Source organism: Xiphophorus maculatus, chromosome 7, assembly GCF_002775205.1.
Source record: "Xiphophorus maculatus strain JP 163 A chromosome 7, X_maculatus-5.0-male, whole genome shotgun sequence".
Classification (NCBI taxonomy): domain Eukaryota; kingdom Metazoa; phylum Chordata; class Actinopteri; order Cyprinodontiformes; family Poeciliidae; genus Xiphophorus; species Xiphophorus maculatus.
Genome location: NC_036449.1, coordinates 8,139,633 through 8,156,535, shown reverse-complemented (window position 1 = coordinate 8,156,535; position 16,903 = coordinate 8,139,633). Strand labels below are relative to the sequence as shown.

The window sequence follows — 16,903 nt, the reverse complement described above, 5'->3', positions numbered from 1 at the left end:
AATCACTTATTTTAAGGCTGCTGTGCTCACCTACAGTATATCTGATGGTCCAAAAGCTGTGGACCATAAAGACTATGAGTTATGATTTTGGTTACCACCTTTCACACAGAATAGTCAGTGAGTTTTTACTTTATGACAGTCGTAAAGTTTAGTTTTTGTTGAAACTGACCAGAAATGTATTCGTGTTGACATTTTGAAGGCAAGACCTTTTACTGCTCTTCAGTTTTTTGGCGTTCCTGTTACCAAACTTTAATGTCCCAAAGTGAAATCGACAGGTTTTTACAAAAGGATGAAAACATCTGGCGATATGACACAAAATGAGCGAGATTATAATAGTATTAGAGTAGGATATATATATTTAAAAATATTTCATTTAAAAATGGCAGGTTTAGTTTCTGATTGAGAAACTAAAAGAGATGCTGGAAAATATTTGGCTCAGCTCTGTCTTTATAAGTGATGTTTTTCACTTTTTGCTTTTTAGATTATTAGGTTGTTGTTTTAGAAGAAAATTTATATTTGCTAAAAAAAAAAAAAAAAGAGAAGAAAGGGGTTGGATAAAAGCATTCCAATAACGTTTTATGCAGCTAAATCCTAATAAAATAGGTTTCTAAATCTATGGAGCTAAATTGGGGCCATAAAATTTGCTCCAAAAATTACATTTTGTTTTGAAGTTGGAAAAAAAAGATATATTTGAAACTACAAAGAAAATATTTGAATCTGAAAAGCAGTTTTGAACTTTTTTTTTTCAGTTTCAAAATTGTTACGTTTTTTTTTTTTTTCAGTTTTAATTATGTTATAATTAGTTTTTCAGTTTTAATTTTTTGGTGTTTCAAAACATTTTTTCTGTTTCATATATTTTCAGTTTGAATGTGTTTTTTATTTAAATTTCAAAAAACCTTTTGAGCAAACTTTATGGCCCCAAGTAGACCCATATGCAGTTCACTTATTGAATGTAATAAATAAATAAATAAATACATATTTGACTGATTACAGGAATACCATTTGGATTCAGGGGAGATGTACACGATGCCATATGTTTCTATTTATGGTGCACCAAACCAAAACGTACAGTTTGCACTATTCAGCACATTAAGCTAATAGTTTTTCCTTGCTATGCGATTTAATGGGGTTCAAGTTAGAGGAGACTAAATTAGTGATTAAGTCAGCTTTTGCAAGGGGGAATTGGGGTAGTTTGTGCACAAAGCCCTGGAGGAGTGCGTCTCTAAGCTCTTAATCCACTTGAGCCTTGGAGCTGAAGCTGATGTTCTGCTCTGACGGCGCGCGGCGCATCATCATGCATGGGCACATCATCAACAAGCAGACTGAAGACAGACCTGTCTTCTGTAATTCCCAGAGACTTTTACTCTGGCTTCATGTTCTGGTGTTAACCGGGACCACATGCTCCCAGGCAAACCCGCAGATGACGACGTGAGATAACACAACAATCCCTCCAGTGGCCCCTCCACATATGAGAGTGATTAGAAGTGAAAACTCGGCTTCGCCTCACAACGCGTCTCCGTCTGCGCGTGCGTGCGTGCGTGCGTGCGTGCGTGCGTACGCGCGGGAGTCCGACAGTCACAGCTTTAGCTCGTTTGGCTCTCGGTCAAAGAGAGTGAAGGAGGAAATTCAAGATGGGGGCTTCTTTATTCTTCTGGTAAAGATGACAACAACAAAAAAAAGACAGAAACTTTATTTTCATTTCATTTTGGTTGACTTGTTCCAAAAAAGATAAATATGTAGAGGCTTTAATATAGCTAGTCTTTCAAAAAGCTTTTTCCTTACAGATAGACAAATTTCTTTCTTTCCAGTTCACATTGTGTTAAAAAAAAGCTTTTCAAACAATCCCAGCTTGTGTTATAATGATTAACAGACATCCAAGCCAAAAACTAGCCTTAATAATAACCACTAATACTTTACCATACTTTAAGCTCCTTTTCATGTGGATGACGAAGTCCACATTACAACTTTGACAACAACGTCTCCAAACAGCAACACTTCTGCAGCAGTTTTATGAGTGATTTTAAAAAATGAATTATACCACATAAAACTATTGACCTACGCGTATGTTTTTAACAGACTTTACTCAACGCAACACTGCAGAACGACGTTTTAATCGATCCGACGTCATTATTGGATTGAACATCAGCGACTGATCCAGAATGACTTTTTCCTGCATTGCTGTGGGTCACGCTCTACATTAAAGTCTACATAATGACCTGTTTCACATCTACAGTAAAACTCAAGATATGGACATGGCGGGAAGTAATATTAAACGTTTTCAGATTCGAACTCAGAGTCCTGAATCTGTGGAGGGAGTGAGGGATCAGGGCGATGGCAAAAGATCTTCCAACCTCAAAGATTACAAAAAAAAAAATCAACAAAATACCAGAGGAAACATTGGAGCCGTGTGACTGACAGCATCTGTGTGGTTTATCCACATCAGATTATACAACACCGTGACCAGAAGCAGCAATGCAAGTTTACGTAAAAGAGTTCTGGATCGTAAAACATTGGTTTCAGCAGATAATTAAAATCGAAAATCTACGTGTGTCTCTGTGTTGCTCTGTGATGGACTGGGTGCGCCATAGCTCACCCTCGATGGATAGATGGATGGATGGGAACACCAAAAACTTTACTGGAGCCGATCAATTGCAGAATGTCCTTTTTTTCTAATAAACCCATCTAATTTCCACGTTTTGTCCTTCTTTGCGTGCCTCAGGCCTCATTATATCGGGACATGAATGCAGCTGCAGAACGCGTTATGTACATGTTTCTCAATGTTTTGAGAAAGTAAGCGAGGCCATAGTTGCTGCATCTTTTATTTATTTAATTAATTAACCGCTATTCAACCAGTTTAGGCGGTTAAGAACTACTTCTCAATGCCACGGCATCTTATTGTGATTATTTCCTGTTGTTTAAGTCTATTATGTCTGCTGTTGTGCTCTGATTGCTAAAGAAAAACTTTCGTAGCACCACAGTATTGGACCTCTAAACAGTTCCATGTGAGCAACAAAAAAATTATTATTATTTCACAATATTTACTTGCTTATTTGTTTATTCCTATTCGTTGCGGCACTTTGTAAAATCTTTCCCCGCTGTTTCCTAAGATGTCGTTTTCAATTAGACGCCTCACATGCAATGAAATGGGAGTTACTGTTCCTGAGCTGCATCTCGCTCTTCACAGAGGGAAACTGCGCGTCTGCATCGACGCATATAATTAAATGAAACTGCATTGGCTGACACGAGAGAATCAACGCAGGTTTGTTTACTCGCTCGCCTGGAAGACAAACCAGAACACTAGTTGGCGCTTTAGCTTGATGAGATTATTTACTAGCGACATGAGCGCGGTCTAATAACGAAGGGAAACCCAGACTTCTTTTCCCACAGAGCAACACACAAAGAGTTCTGTATGTCTGTGCTGCCAAGCCTGACGTTTGACAGGAGATAAAAGTCAGGCTGAAATGCTGAGCCGCTGCTCATGGCCTGAAAATGCAGCTGGTTTCAGACGGAGGAGGAAGCATTTAGATTATTACCGGTTACTGCAGACCGTTTGTGAGCAAAGATTAGGAGACGAGACTTAGCACCAAAGCCAAAAGTCATGAGTGCCAGGAAATCTGAGTTGGGACGAGGGCGTTTGGCTTGATAGGGCAACAACGGTCTCACGAGCACTGCACTCTAAGTGCAATCAGATTTTAAAAAATAACAATGTGAAGACCATTTTTACTGCAGCTGATTCGAGTTAAATTAGTATAGATTCAGGGACAGATTGCTGAACAATGACATTTGTAGAAGTCTTAGTAAGCCGTAAATACAAGACTGACCAGACAGGAAAAAAAATAAGTTTCCTAAATCTGAGGCTGAATGTAAAAACATGGACCTGAAGGAGATTGTTGTCTTAATATAGAAACCACAGGTCGGTTTTAGAGAGCGTGTTCCTGGAAAACGCTGTTGAAAGGTTTTCAGTGGATGTGTGTTCTTTTTAAATGTGTTTAGTAAAGAGAGGTTTGAGTGTTTCCAGCTACAAATTACTTTTAAAAAAATAACTATTATAGACAAGCAAGGAATGGCAGTCTTAGCAGCAGCTGACTGTTGCCTCTACCAGAGCAGACAGCCCAACTACTGCTGTGAACTAATATCATATTGATAGAGTCCCAGTGTGACTATATGAAGAGCAGAAAGGCAAAAAAATATATAATTTTTCTGTTCCGTTATTCTCTTTTTATTTCCTCTAAAGTTGATATATTTACATCTTTAAGTCTGAACGCTAAAAACCAAAGTTAAATCCTTAGTTTGTGCACGCAATCTTGGTCAATAAAGCTAATTCTGATTTTATTAAGCTATTAAAGAAATGTTGCTGCTGCTTATTAGACATGTATGTAACTCAAAACAACAACAATAAATGTTACAGATAACAATAAAAACTGTAAAAAATCAAAAGGTAAATTACTTTAGCAGCAGTAGGAATAATCGTTTTGTTTTGAATAAAAGTGATCAGGTCATGTTATGCTCTTATCTCAGGACTTTCAAAACCCGTATATGTTTACTCCATGATATCTTATTATAAGAGTCTCATATCGCCTCATGTCTTTCGTATAATTTCACTTATGTTTGGAATTTCTCGACTCTGCTCAAAATTACAGACAATGCACTGCGCACATTGCTTAGGTTTTAGCCGGCCACAGATAGTTAACTTTACATCCAAATCCACATTGATTTGTACGTCAGGAAATATTTTAAACTTAATCTTGCTGTGAGCAGTCCAGCTAGCCGTTTACTGTCTTCAAAATGAAAAGGCCCAAAATAATGAAAACAAAACAGAGAAAAACTTCAGAAACATGGAAATAGCTGCACTAATTTACTATATTACTACTATTATTATTATTTTGACTAAGTCAAAATAAAAGCGAGTTATGAAAAATGGTCCCACGTTGCCTGACAGCGCCGTTCGACTTCACTGTGCACAAGAATTAATGCAGGATCACATCGAGCCAGTTAGAGGAAAAAGTGGCTTCGATTAACAAACAGCTGACTGCAGCTTTCTGAGCTGTGACCCCAGACTTGTGGTTCAGTTCGCATTTTGGCACATGAATAATTTGGTAGCACTTTTTGTGAGCTGTCTTATAGCAGAATCTGGATCTAATAAGCTTAGCTAAACAGAAAGTATGTCCAGTTTTTTGTGCGAGTGTCTGTGTTTTTGTACGAGAGCGCTGAAGCTTCATTCACACTGACGGCTCTCGGAGGAGCTTTGGATGACATCACAGCAGCGCTTCTGCCATCCAGAAGGAAACCCGGCGCTGTCTTTCAGACGGTGAAGATGAGACGTACCATGTGGCGAATGCGTAAATCCCTCTCATAAGCAAACAAACGGGCCAGTCAATGATAATAGAGTGGGATAATAACTCTGAAAAAGCAACAGAGCTGTGCCAAATGGTTAGGAAACCCGAATAAATCAAAGTGCATGTGATCTATGAGGTACAAGACTTGGAAATGAAACAAAGGCTGCAGTCTGATCCTCGGCACAGAGGCATTTAGTCGCAACAGTTTTGAAGTTTTCACATATTTGGCAACCAAACACAGTATACAAAAATATGTTGCTTGAATGCAGTAAAGCATGTTCAGAATGCAGGATGCAAAAACAAATTCACTCGGATACGCCTTAAATATGCGACTTGGCTCCGCAAGTAAAACATCTGCTGGTGACGGTGAGATCCCTGAAAATCCGAACCTCCTCTGTGTCAACCCGCAGACCGCTATCTATCAATCTTCTTCAAGCCTCTGTGTTGCAAGAAAAGCCCTCAATGAATCTCTTCTCCTTTTTTTTTGTCACTTTGAAGATTTTCCTTCTGTTCCTCATTTGCCTCTAATAAAGACTCTCGTTCGCTGCCTTTTGTTGTCCTTTTTGCTTTAGCGTTACCAGCAAAGTTGGCCGTCTTCAACGCATCTCAAGTTATCTCTTCATCTTTCGTCCAACTTTCTGTCTCCTGGATATCAGCCGTTCTTCGGACTTCCACGTATAAATTTACATCCACCATATATTGGTTAATATAGCTGAGACAAATCATGCAGCACATGTCCTCTTCTGTCTGTTTTTCCGTCTCTGTGAGTTCATACAGTCACAGTTCTTTCCTTTGGTCCAAAAACACTCATTACCCTGCAGCCAGCCTCATAATTCTTATATATGTGCATAGGCACATGAGGGAAACTAATGGAGACGGGGTCATAGGTCACTCAGACTCAGCTCAACCGCACATCCTATGACTAGCAAACTCTCTCCTACATAATCTCCTTCTTAGTATTTAACATAGATGGGGTCTTTTTAAAGTAGATAATATCAGGCATGTGCTTTTTAAACACCAGCTTTCGTTTTGCATTTAATCATGAGCTTTGGGACTTTTGTCAGTTTCTCTGATTTTACTTTTTACAGGTATATGTTTGAATAAAATGAACATAACTCTTTTATGCTATGAACTACTAACAACATGCCTCCGAAATTAAAAAGCAGAAGTGCTGTATTTATTTGCAGAAAATGAGAAATGGTCAAAATAACAAAAAAGACGCAGCGCTTTAAGACCTCAAATAACGCAAAAAAAGAATTCATATTCATTTAGAAAGAACAATACTAATGTTTTAACTCAGGAAGAGTTCAGTATATATATATATATATATATATATATATATATATATATATATATATATATATATATATATATATATATATATATATATATATACAGTATATATACAGTACAGACCAAACATTCGGACACACCTTCTAATTCAATGAGTTTCCTTTATTTTCATGACTATTGACGTTGTAGATTCACACTGAAGGCATCAAAACTATGAATAACATGTGGAAATATGCACTAAACAAAAAAGTGTAAAACAACTGAAAATAGCCCTTATATTCTAGTTTCTTCAAAGTAGCAACCTTTTGCTGTGATTACTGCTTTGTACACACTCTGCATTTTCTTGATGAGCTTCAAGAGGTCGTCACCTGAAATGGTTTTCACTTCATAGGTCAACCTGCCCTGTCAGGTTAATAAGTGGGATTTCTTGCCTTATAAATAGTCATGAAAATAAAGAAAACCCATTGAATTAGAAAGGTGTGTCCAAACTTTTGGTCTGTACTGTGTATATATATATATATATATATATATATATATATATATATATATATATATATATATATATATTTACTCTTCTTTGAAGAATTAACATTTTGTCACCTAACAGTCAGAAACTGCAACATATTTTGTTAAGATTTTTTGTGATAGATCAACACAAATTAGTGTATATTGGGATCTGAAAGAAAAAATTATACATGGTTTTAATTTTTTTTCATAAATAATTAAAAACACTCTTATTTAGCTGCCCTGGAATTACAGCTGGAAGTCTTTCCTAGAATAACTACAGGCTTGTAAGAATCTAGCTGTTCACTGATGTTCTCTAACAAACCTTAGCGGAGCAGCTGGGTTTAAACTGAGGTGGGCTCTATTTACTCATTCTGAAGAAAACTCGCTGCATTGGAGTTTATTTAGAGGTAGGAGAGCAAAGACAGATAAATAAAAATGCATTCCAAGCTTTTCTGTTTATTATTTGTGACAAGGTTTGAGACTCATTAGGTATCGTCCTCCTTCAGCTGTGTAACTTTGCACCACTTTTGTGTGTATCACTTAAAACACGAATCAAATTAGTAGTTTTCAACGCAAAAGAATTCGAAAAAGTTCAAGAATAAGCGCTTTTCGCAAGGAACTGTGCAGGGTGTGTTTGGACTGCATCCTATGGGGCACTTTGCTTCTGCGTCGACCTCCAGTTATGACAATAGTGAGCAGAAGTTCATCTGATACAACAGTGGCAAAGGAAACATGAGAGGAAAACCAAACCAGACAGACCCTGATTAATTATTCTCTGTGTGTGTGTGGGTGTGTGTGTGTGTGTGTGTGTGTGTCTTCTTCTTCCTGACTTGTGGGTGTGGTGCAGCTTGGGATAAGGCCGCGTCCTGAAGACCAGATTAATGGGCTAATATTAGATTTAATCCCTTCATTGTGAAAGGCCTAGTGACCGAAGGCAGGTCGCGACCTCTGCAAACCAAGACCTTTAAATTAGCCCTGCACTTAATCACAGCTGACGGTCCACCTGTTGTAGCACTGTTTTGTTTTATCGCACAAGTTATAAGATCGGGAAATATGCAGATGCAGAAGTAGAAAAAATATGCCAGATTATTAAACAAAATGCATGTGAGGCATGTAGGTGGCTACATTATTATCTAGAATATTTAACTCTTTGTGTCCAAACACCTGTTTATCTATAAGGGTTAGAAAACGAGACTATAGTAAATCATTGTAAAGAGGAGGAAATGTACAAATAAAGTGCATTAATGTACAAGTGTATAAGCTGTAAAGGTATCAGTCAGGAGAAGACTGTAAAAATGCCCACCTCATTATACAGATGTCACTGTACAGTCATCAAGAATTGGAAAATATATAGGGAAACAATGACATCACAAAAAAAATTATGTTTCCTCAAAGTCTGTGGAAAAAGCAAGAAATTAGCTGGTAGGGAAGACTGCAAAGTTAGGTCGTCACGAAAATGAAAATTCAAATTAGACACCGATAAGAAAAATACTCGATACCATTTTCAATAAGGTGGCAACAGTTTTTGAAGGATTTGGTTCCTTTCTAGTTAAGAACAAAAAGTAGGGCTAATTACAATATGACAATCTATTAACCTCCTTAATTGGAGCAAAACCAATAAGAAGGAGATAATCCAGCCCTCACTTATAAAAAAATATATTTCCAAAAAAAATGGCACTTCCCTGTTTCCTTCAGGAACAGGGTTTGTTGAAAAGGCGGATGAAGTTATAAGCAGCTCCAAATTAAAATCAGTATAATACCAAAAGGCAGGTAGAGACGTTTCATGCCGTTTAAACATGAAGACACGTGGAAATTTGGACTGAAGGACCAAAAAAAGAAAAAAGATATTGGATTTGGAGAGTTTATGCGAGGTAGAATGTCAAATATTAACAGGATCAACATCAGTTCCATTTGATTCACCGTACTGAAATGAATCAATAAGTGCTTCAGTAAAAAATGTTCAGGGATGTACAGCAACTTTTCTTAAATTTTTCACATAAATTTGGTTTTTTTTAGCTGCACAGGATATTTACCAATATCTCCTTTACAATTTATACATTTCCCTGATATTTTTATCCTTTCTTTTTAATTGCTCAGATTCCATTGTGCTACATAAAATATGGTAAACTGAATGCTGGTGCAATGAAAGGAACTGTGGAAAGCAAGCTGTTTGTTTTTTTTCTACACAAAAACCCTTCCCTAAAAATGTGCGGCTGGTTTCAGAGACCACTAAGCGCAAACGAAGCCCACCCCTCGACCACCCTTCTCCCCTCTGAGAAGATTTATTTTGTCAGGATGCATTAAGGAGATAAAGTCCTGCACCTGAGCTGTGAGTTTGAATGCGTTAGTGTTTGCTCTGCTTCGTGTTGAGATTACTTACTGCTCGTCGAGGACAGAGGACTGTAATCAGATCTGCAGAGAAAAAGACAAAAGAGAAAAAAAAAAAAAAACAAATGAATACAGAGACGGGATGTGGACATATTGGGAGGGAGGAGGAAGAGGAAGACAAGAAACAGAGAGAAGAGACAGAAGTTTATATTGCAGTATAAAGTGCACTCTACATGCGGATGACCTGCTCTCCTATTTCAAATACCGACTTTTGGTTAAAGCGTAGAAGACGTCCAGCTGGACGGGTCACAAAAATGCACAGACATCGTAGTGTGGTTGGGATAAAACACTGGGACGTTTACTCAGATATCATCCCCACCACACTCTGCTCCACCAGAGTGTTGCTGCATAATTTAGGTGAGAGCATATTTCCACAGCATTCCAACACAGGTCAATAAGGTCGGCATTCACAGTGCGACACCATTTTTTTTTGTTTGTCCAACTGTAAAGTACATAAGAGAACTCATCTTTAGCATCTAACGTGACAATTTCTATAAACAAAATAAACTAATTTCTGCTTTTATATATAGAACCTCACCAGTTTTACTAATAGCGATGCTTCTGTATGGTAGATCTGACAAACTGAGGTACCGTTTTGATGCAATCCGATCGAATTGTTTACACTGCATAGAAGCAACTAAGCTGAAACACATTTTAATGAGAGGGAACTAACATATTTGGGATTCCTGGCAGTAAAACAGCAACATGAGACATTATTCAACTTGAAGCATCTGGACATGACTGCAGATCCAACGAGAATTCAGAAAACGGATTCGACTAATGTGGAAAAAGTTGACCAGATGTGTTTTGTTTTTTGTTTTTTTGCTACCCTAAAAAATTTTTTTTTTTTTTTTAAATTACAGAAATAATGTTGCAGTTTATATCAGTTCTGATAAAAATGTGTTAATGATCCAAAGACATAAAGACACGAACCAAATAAAGTCTTTTTCATTTCCACTGCAAGATAACTTCTAATCACCATCTTGAGCTCTCTTCTGACGTGATTAAGAGAAATTATAAAGTAAAAGTTTGATCACTTTAAGTATCATTTGTTATCAGATGAGTCATTTTGTGGTTTATATAGATGTCATTATGAATTGGATCAAATCAATTCTTTGTATGTTATTAATGTGTGAAAACTGTAACTCACCCTGTAGATTTTTCCGTTTTCAGCTGATATTTACATTATTTCAGCAGATCAGCTGACAAGTCTGCATTTCCTTTATACTATTGTACTATTTATACAATGACATCCATATAAATACGGACTGTGGCAGAACCACAGTGCTGGTTCTGTTGGACCTCAGTGCAGCTGTTGACACTGTTGACCATGACATTTTACTGAATCGACTGGAGAGTTGGGTCGGACTCTCCGGTCCAGTGCTAAACTGGTTTGAATCCTACATAAAGAACAGGGATTTCTTTGTTTCAATTGGAAACTTCTCATCAAAGAGGTCAAAGGTCACATGTGGGGTACCCCAAGGTTCAATCCTAGGACCCCTTTTATTCAATATTTATATGCTCCCACTAGCTCAGGTTATAACAGGAAATAATATTAGCTACCATAACTATGCAGATGACACACAGCTCTACATTACGATGTCACCAGGTGACCTTTGACCCCATCCAATCACTGCACAGATGCTTGGAACAGATAAATGCGTGGATGTGCCAAAACTTTCTCCAGCTGAACAGAAACAAAACTGAAGTTATTATTTTTGGACCTAAAGAGGAACGATCTAGAGTTATAGATCTAGAGTTATAGATCTAGAGTCAATGCACAGCTTCAGTTATTACAACTGAAAACCAGCGATCAGGCCCAAAACCTGGGAGTAGTGATGGACTCTGACCTGAACCTCCAGAGCCACATAAAGACAGTTACAAAGTCGGCCTTCTATCACCTGAAGAACATTTCCAGGATTAAAGGACTAATGTCTCAGCAAGATCTAGAGAAACTCATCCATGCGTTTATCATTAGTCGTGTTGATTATTGCAACAACGTCTTCACAGGTCTGTCCAACAAATCAATCAAACAGCTGCAGCTGATCCAGAATGCTGCTGCTTGTGTTCTCACTAAAACCAGGAAGATAGAGCACATAACACCAGTTTTAAAGTCCCTCCACTGGCTCCCTGTAGCTCAAAGAATAGACTTTAAAATACTGCTGTTAGTTTATAAATCACTGAACGGCTTCGCACCACAATACATTAAAGATCTGCTGTTGTTGTATCAACCCTCCAGACCTCTCAGGTCTTCCGGTTCTGGTCTGCTCTGCATCCCCAGAACCAGAACCAAACGAGGAGAAGCAGCTTTCAGCATCTATGCTGTAAAACAGCTGAAACACTGACTTCCTTTAAATCTCGACTAAAAACCCACCTGTTTAAAATTGTATTTGAAACGTAATCAATTACAAATTTATTGATGGAACCTGACTTAATGTCGTGTTTTGATTATTGATTCTATATTGCATTGTGTTTCTGTGTTTGTAATGATGTAAAGCACTTTGAAACGCCTTGCTGCTGAAATGTGCTATACAAATAAAATTTGATTTGATTTATTTAAAAGTTTCTACTATTTTTTTTACATCGCAACATCTGTTTTTGACTCAACGTTACCACTTTTCTGCTTTTCAGCAGACCAGCTGCCAGTTCTTCTTTGCTTTTCAAAAGTTTCTTCCATTTTGTTAACATTCAACAATATTTTTTTGACAGTTTTGCTTCTATTTCTAATAGTTATGCCATTGTTTTGTTCTGTTAACTTCAGTTTATTCAGCAATTTTCTACCCAAAGAAATATCAATTTACAGATTTCACCCTGCTGTTTTGTAGAAAATGCAAATATTTCCTTGTTGTGTATTTAATTTATTGCAAGGTTCCAGCATATGAAAGTCAACAAATTACCTCAGCTCTCAATGCAGCACGTAAAATTATTTTTATGGTTTGTGATAAGCAAAGCTAATAATCTCCTGGAAGGAGCAATATACGGTGATTTTCATTTTAACCAATGCTTAACAATGAATACACAAATCAAAGAAATATTTAATAAAAATAAAATAATGAAGCTGTTCTCCTGCGTTGCCTTGTAGAAATATGTAACCCTTGACCTTCTTCCATTTTGTCACTTTACAACCACAAACTTTATGTCATTTCATTGGACTTTTTTTGTGATGTATCACTATTGCGAACGCGAAAAGGAAACAATACATGGTTTACATTTTTACAATCTTAAAAGTGTGGCATGCCTTTGTATTCCTTTAGCCAGTACTTTGCAGAACCACCACTCTGGTTTCTTAGCCTCTTCTCTGATTCCAGCTCTCTTTACGCTTTAACACTGTTTTCTAAACACCACTCACCCTCCCTCATGCCACGATGTTCAGATTTTGATCTGTGAACAAATTAGAGAAATGTTTTAACTACGTTCTTCTCGGCATCAGTCTGTCGCAGCAAATCCCAATACGCCACGCTGAAGCTTGAAACGTGAGAGAATCTGAAAATGCTCTCGAGGTATGAATACTAAGACTGTAAAGTGGTATAACACGCTGGCGAGTTTGACTGCGGCAGCTTACCGACACTCTCCATTATGTAATTACGGGAACCATCTGCGAAACCTCAGCTCACACATGGACTTTCTAAGATGAGAATATTAGTCCCACAGGGTTTAGCTGACAGCCAGAGAACACCGTCCCTCCAACATGCACCCTCCTGTGTCTTCATCGCTAAACTAATAAGGGCTCTGGAGCAGCAGGAAACAGAGGAGAGGGTCTGTTTCCTGCTGCAGGAGGTTTTCAGTCTGCCTAATGAGAATTAGCGCTGGATGAGAGTGATGTGGGATGAGGAGGTGAAGTGAGAGAGAGAGAGAGCGAAATGGCGAGGTAGTATGGAGGGGAAACTGTCAAGAAAGAGGGGGAAAACAAAGGAAATACACACAGATTGATTTAAACGAATGTTTAAAGAAAAATTTGCTTCGTAAAAGTAAAAGGAAAAAGGAAAATTGTGAATGGAAATAAGAAAAATATTCTTTTCCAGTTTAACGGCTCTGGAGAGCAGCTGGAGTTGGTGGCGTGTGCAGTTGACGGTTCCTCGGGGTGCGAGGCCTCGGCAGCGGCGGCGGCTCCGGCTAACATCTCGCCTGGCGCTCCGAGACTGGAAGCGCCGTTTCGCTTCATCTCCGTCCAAAGACAATAAACAGAAAGTGGAAGCGGAGGCGGGCAGCAGCGAGCACACGAGGCCCGAGTGCGGCGTGACCTAACGTGAGTCAGGATGACCTTTGAAGAGCTGCACAGACGGAGCCTTCTGCTGTCTGATGAGAGCAGAAAAGCAGAGAGGCAGGGATCGGGAGGAGGAAGACAAAGCTGAACTCGCTTTCTTTTGACTACAAACTGGATTAAAACCAGCGAGATATGAAATGAAAATGTAGTATGGCCTTAAGGACATGTGCGACTGGAGTGGAGGAGACGGGTGTCTGAAGGTCAGATGGAGGCAGAGGTGTTGGAGGTGAGTGGAGGAGGAGCAGGAGGAGGACGGGGTGATGTGGCGGTGGCAGCTCTGTGGTTATCAGCCGCTCTTTCCTTTCTTTCACATCAGCACTTTCCATTTATGTGGCTCCGTGCTGAACGTCATAAATCAGACCTCTGAGCGATTCTAGTCCAATGCTAAAAATACGCCGCCGTCCCAAATGCATCGATTAGGTTGCTTTTATTCCAAAAACCCTTCAAAACAAAACAGAGCTACGAAAATGAATTCAACGGCATTATTAATGTTGTCATTATTTTTGTATTTCTGTCCATTTTTTATTTGAATTTTTCCTCTGTCGACTGCAAGACAAGTCGACACATTGACATGATAAAGTTTGTCTTGATCTTAATGTTTTTCTTGTCCCAGTTGTTGGGTAAACAACTGGGCTCTATGAACACAAAGCACGTTTTTAATTTGCTTATTCATTGCAAGCCATATCATTACTGCAACATTCATCAATAGTATAGCACACCTGGGCCTGTTGCATTAAATCAATTAATCGAATAATAAAATAAAACAAGCTCAATAATTTCCATTTGTATGATTTACTGTTTTTCTCTTTTCTCTCTTTCTGCCAGACAAAAGTCTTCAGTCTGGTGTTTTGGTCTCAACTAGTGCTTTTTCTTTTGAAGGCCAATTTTGTCTACAGAGTAAATAGTAATAGTTAATTGGTTAATTTATAGTTAATTTTGTTCGTTGTTTCTGTTTATTTATTTTGGATATTTAAAATGCCTTCCAGTTCCAGTGTTAAATGTCCATTAGACTCTAAAGTTTATTGATCTTTGACAATGTGTTCATGCATTATTATGCTGCTACAGTTGATAATGGCCTCAAAACAACGACGTTAATGCTTATTGCAATAACTTCTGGGACAATTTATCATCCCGCAGAACTCTATTACACACACCGCATGTTTTCTTCTAGCATTTAATGTTCAAACTGTTCAAACGCGGCTTAAAAGCCAATTAAACACGGACATAATGACACAAACAGGCTCCACAACAACTGTACCACCTTTATCTGAACTCTTTACATCTCAATTATGGCCAAACTATTGGCTATAATCTGTGTGGATTATGATTCTAACACCACTTTTGATTTACACTTTAATTTTAGCAACAACAAAAAATGTGACTCCTCTGACATTAAGCACTTGGTAGATGTGGACACAACATCTTTTGAATAATTGCTTGTTACGTGTTCTTCTTGTTACGTATTGTCTGTTTTCTTTTACTGTTTGAACTAATTTTTTTTACCGTTGGTTAACAAAACTGATCATCCAAATTGCAATTATTTTTGCAACGTTTAGCAAGGCAGTCGCACTACTGAATGTAGCTACTGTATGGATGTAGCTTGTTTGATAACAGGGAGGGTCTATTTTTAGAGTAGTGCTTGTTTTTGTAAAGGTTCAGACTGTCTGCAGCGATGAATGTCCAGCTGAGAAAACCGATTTTTGATTTTAATCATCGGTTTCTTGGGCAATACGTACAACGCAATACTGTGATAAAGCTTAAAATGCACATCACCCAACATTAATGTCGATCTCTGTTTTATGTTTTTATGCTCATCGTGCTCTAATGGTCAAAATAAGTATTTGAGATTAAAGGCGGAGTGAAAATAAAATACAAGAAAGCAAAAATATGCAGCATTTCTGTCCAAAAATATCCAAAGAGATCGATCTGTTTTCTAAACAAAGGTTCAATACACAAACAAAACTACTGCTACGACTAAATGTACTACTATGCTCCAAAAGGTAAACAGCACTAATTGACGTCTACTGTAAAACACATGAACACCAACAGCGACGTACCGCAGGAGAAACCGAAGCACAATCTCTGTTTACCAGCTGAAATACAGTGAACAACAATAACTCTGAATATTTCATCAATTCATAAAGTGTTTATATTTAATAAATTGTCTAACATGTTCCTTATCGAAACCACATCAGTTTTTGTTTTTTTGTTTTTAGAAAATGCTGCGTGTTTCTGTATTTACCTCAGTTGCCTAATAAATAGAGAAAACAACTGTTTTCCAGGTTTTTAGTGACGCCATCTGACACAGATATTGACGTTGCTTGTTTTAAACTCGTGCACACGCGGCTTTTGCAGACGTAAAAGTATTGCGCTACTCAAGACACAAATATAAATACGCGACAATTTCGCTGTTTTTAATTAAGGAGAAGCCATAGAAACACCCCAGCCCCACTCACCCCCCGGTCTCTGCTCCCGAATCCACGCAGTCATCCTCTGTGAAGGTTTTCTCCATCTCAGACTGCCGCCCGTGGTCCAGATAACTGCATTGTTTCAAAGTCTCCGCGTCAACAGATGAGGAAAAGTTGCTCGAAAAGAGCAACGCGGTTGTTGCCGTCGGGCAGCGTGTGAACGCAGCGGACTCCGAGTCCGCAAATGAGCTGCGGAGTTTTTACTAGATGGAGCAACAGGCTGCTGATGCCGTGGTATGTTCAATGGCTGTTGGAAATATGACAACTATGAGAATGGCCTAATCTCCTACTGATTGTCTTTTGGAAATAGACAATCTGCTTTACAGCTACATTTTTGTGATGTGTTATGGGCTACACGGTAATTTTACAAAACAGAAACGTTACCTAGTGAATTCGGTGAAACTATCTGTATCAGTAGAGTATAATGTACAAGTTTTGGAATAGAGATTATGTAACTTAAACAGCTAAAAGATAGCTAAATTAATTACATTTGAACTTATTATCAAGATTATTTTGATTTATATTGTGTTTTACATTTTTCTTAAGATAACACTTTTGTATTATATTTTATTTTATTAAGCCACTGAATGTTGATTAATAACAACAATGTTATAATCAGGAACATTTCATTTTCTGACTGGCAGTGA

General features: G+C 38.0%; 1 protein-coding gene across 2 annotated transcripts in view; it reads right to left on the bottom strand.

Moving 5' to 3' along the window:
- The window catches only part of fam124a (family with sequence similarity 124 member A), a 32,032-nt gene extending 15,542 nt beyond the window's left edge, over positions 1-16,490 (bottom strand). Inside the window, exons 1-2 of one of the 2 annotated variants that reach the window (XM_023337138.1) lie at positions 16,245-16,490; positions 9,517-9,548 (exon numbers count right to left, since the gene is read on the bottom strand). In XM_023337138.1, the coding sequence (XP_023192906.1) occupies positions 9,517-9,548; positions 16,245-16,300 (88 nt within the window). In that variant the 5' untranslated portion in view covers positions 16,301-16,490. The remainder of the gene's footprint in view (positions 1-9,516; positions 9,549-16,244) is intronic. The other variant, XM_023337137.1, reaches the window with a different exon arrangement.
- Positions 16,491-16,903: the final 413 nt, after the last annotated feature.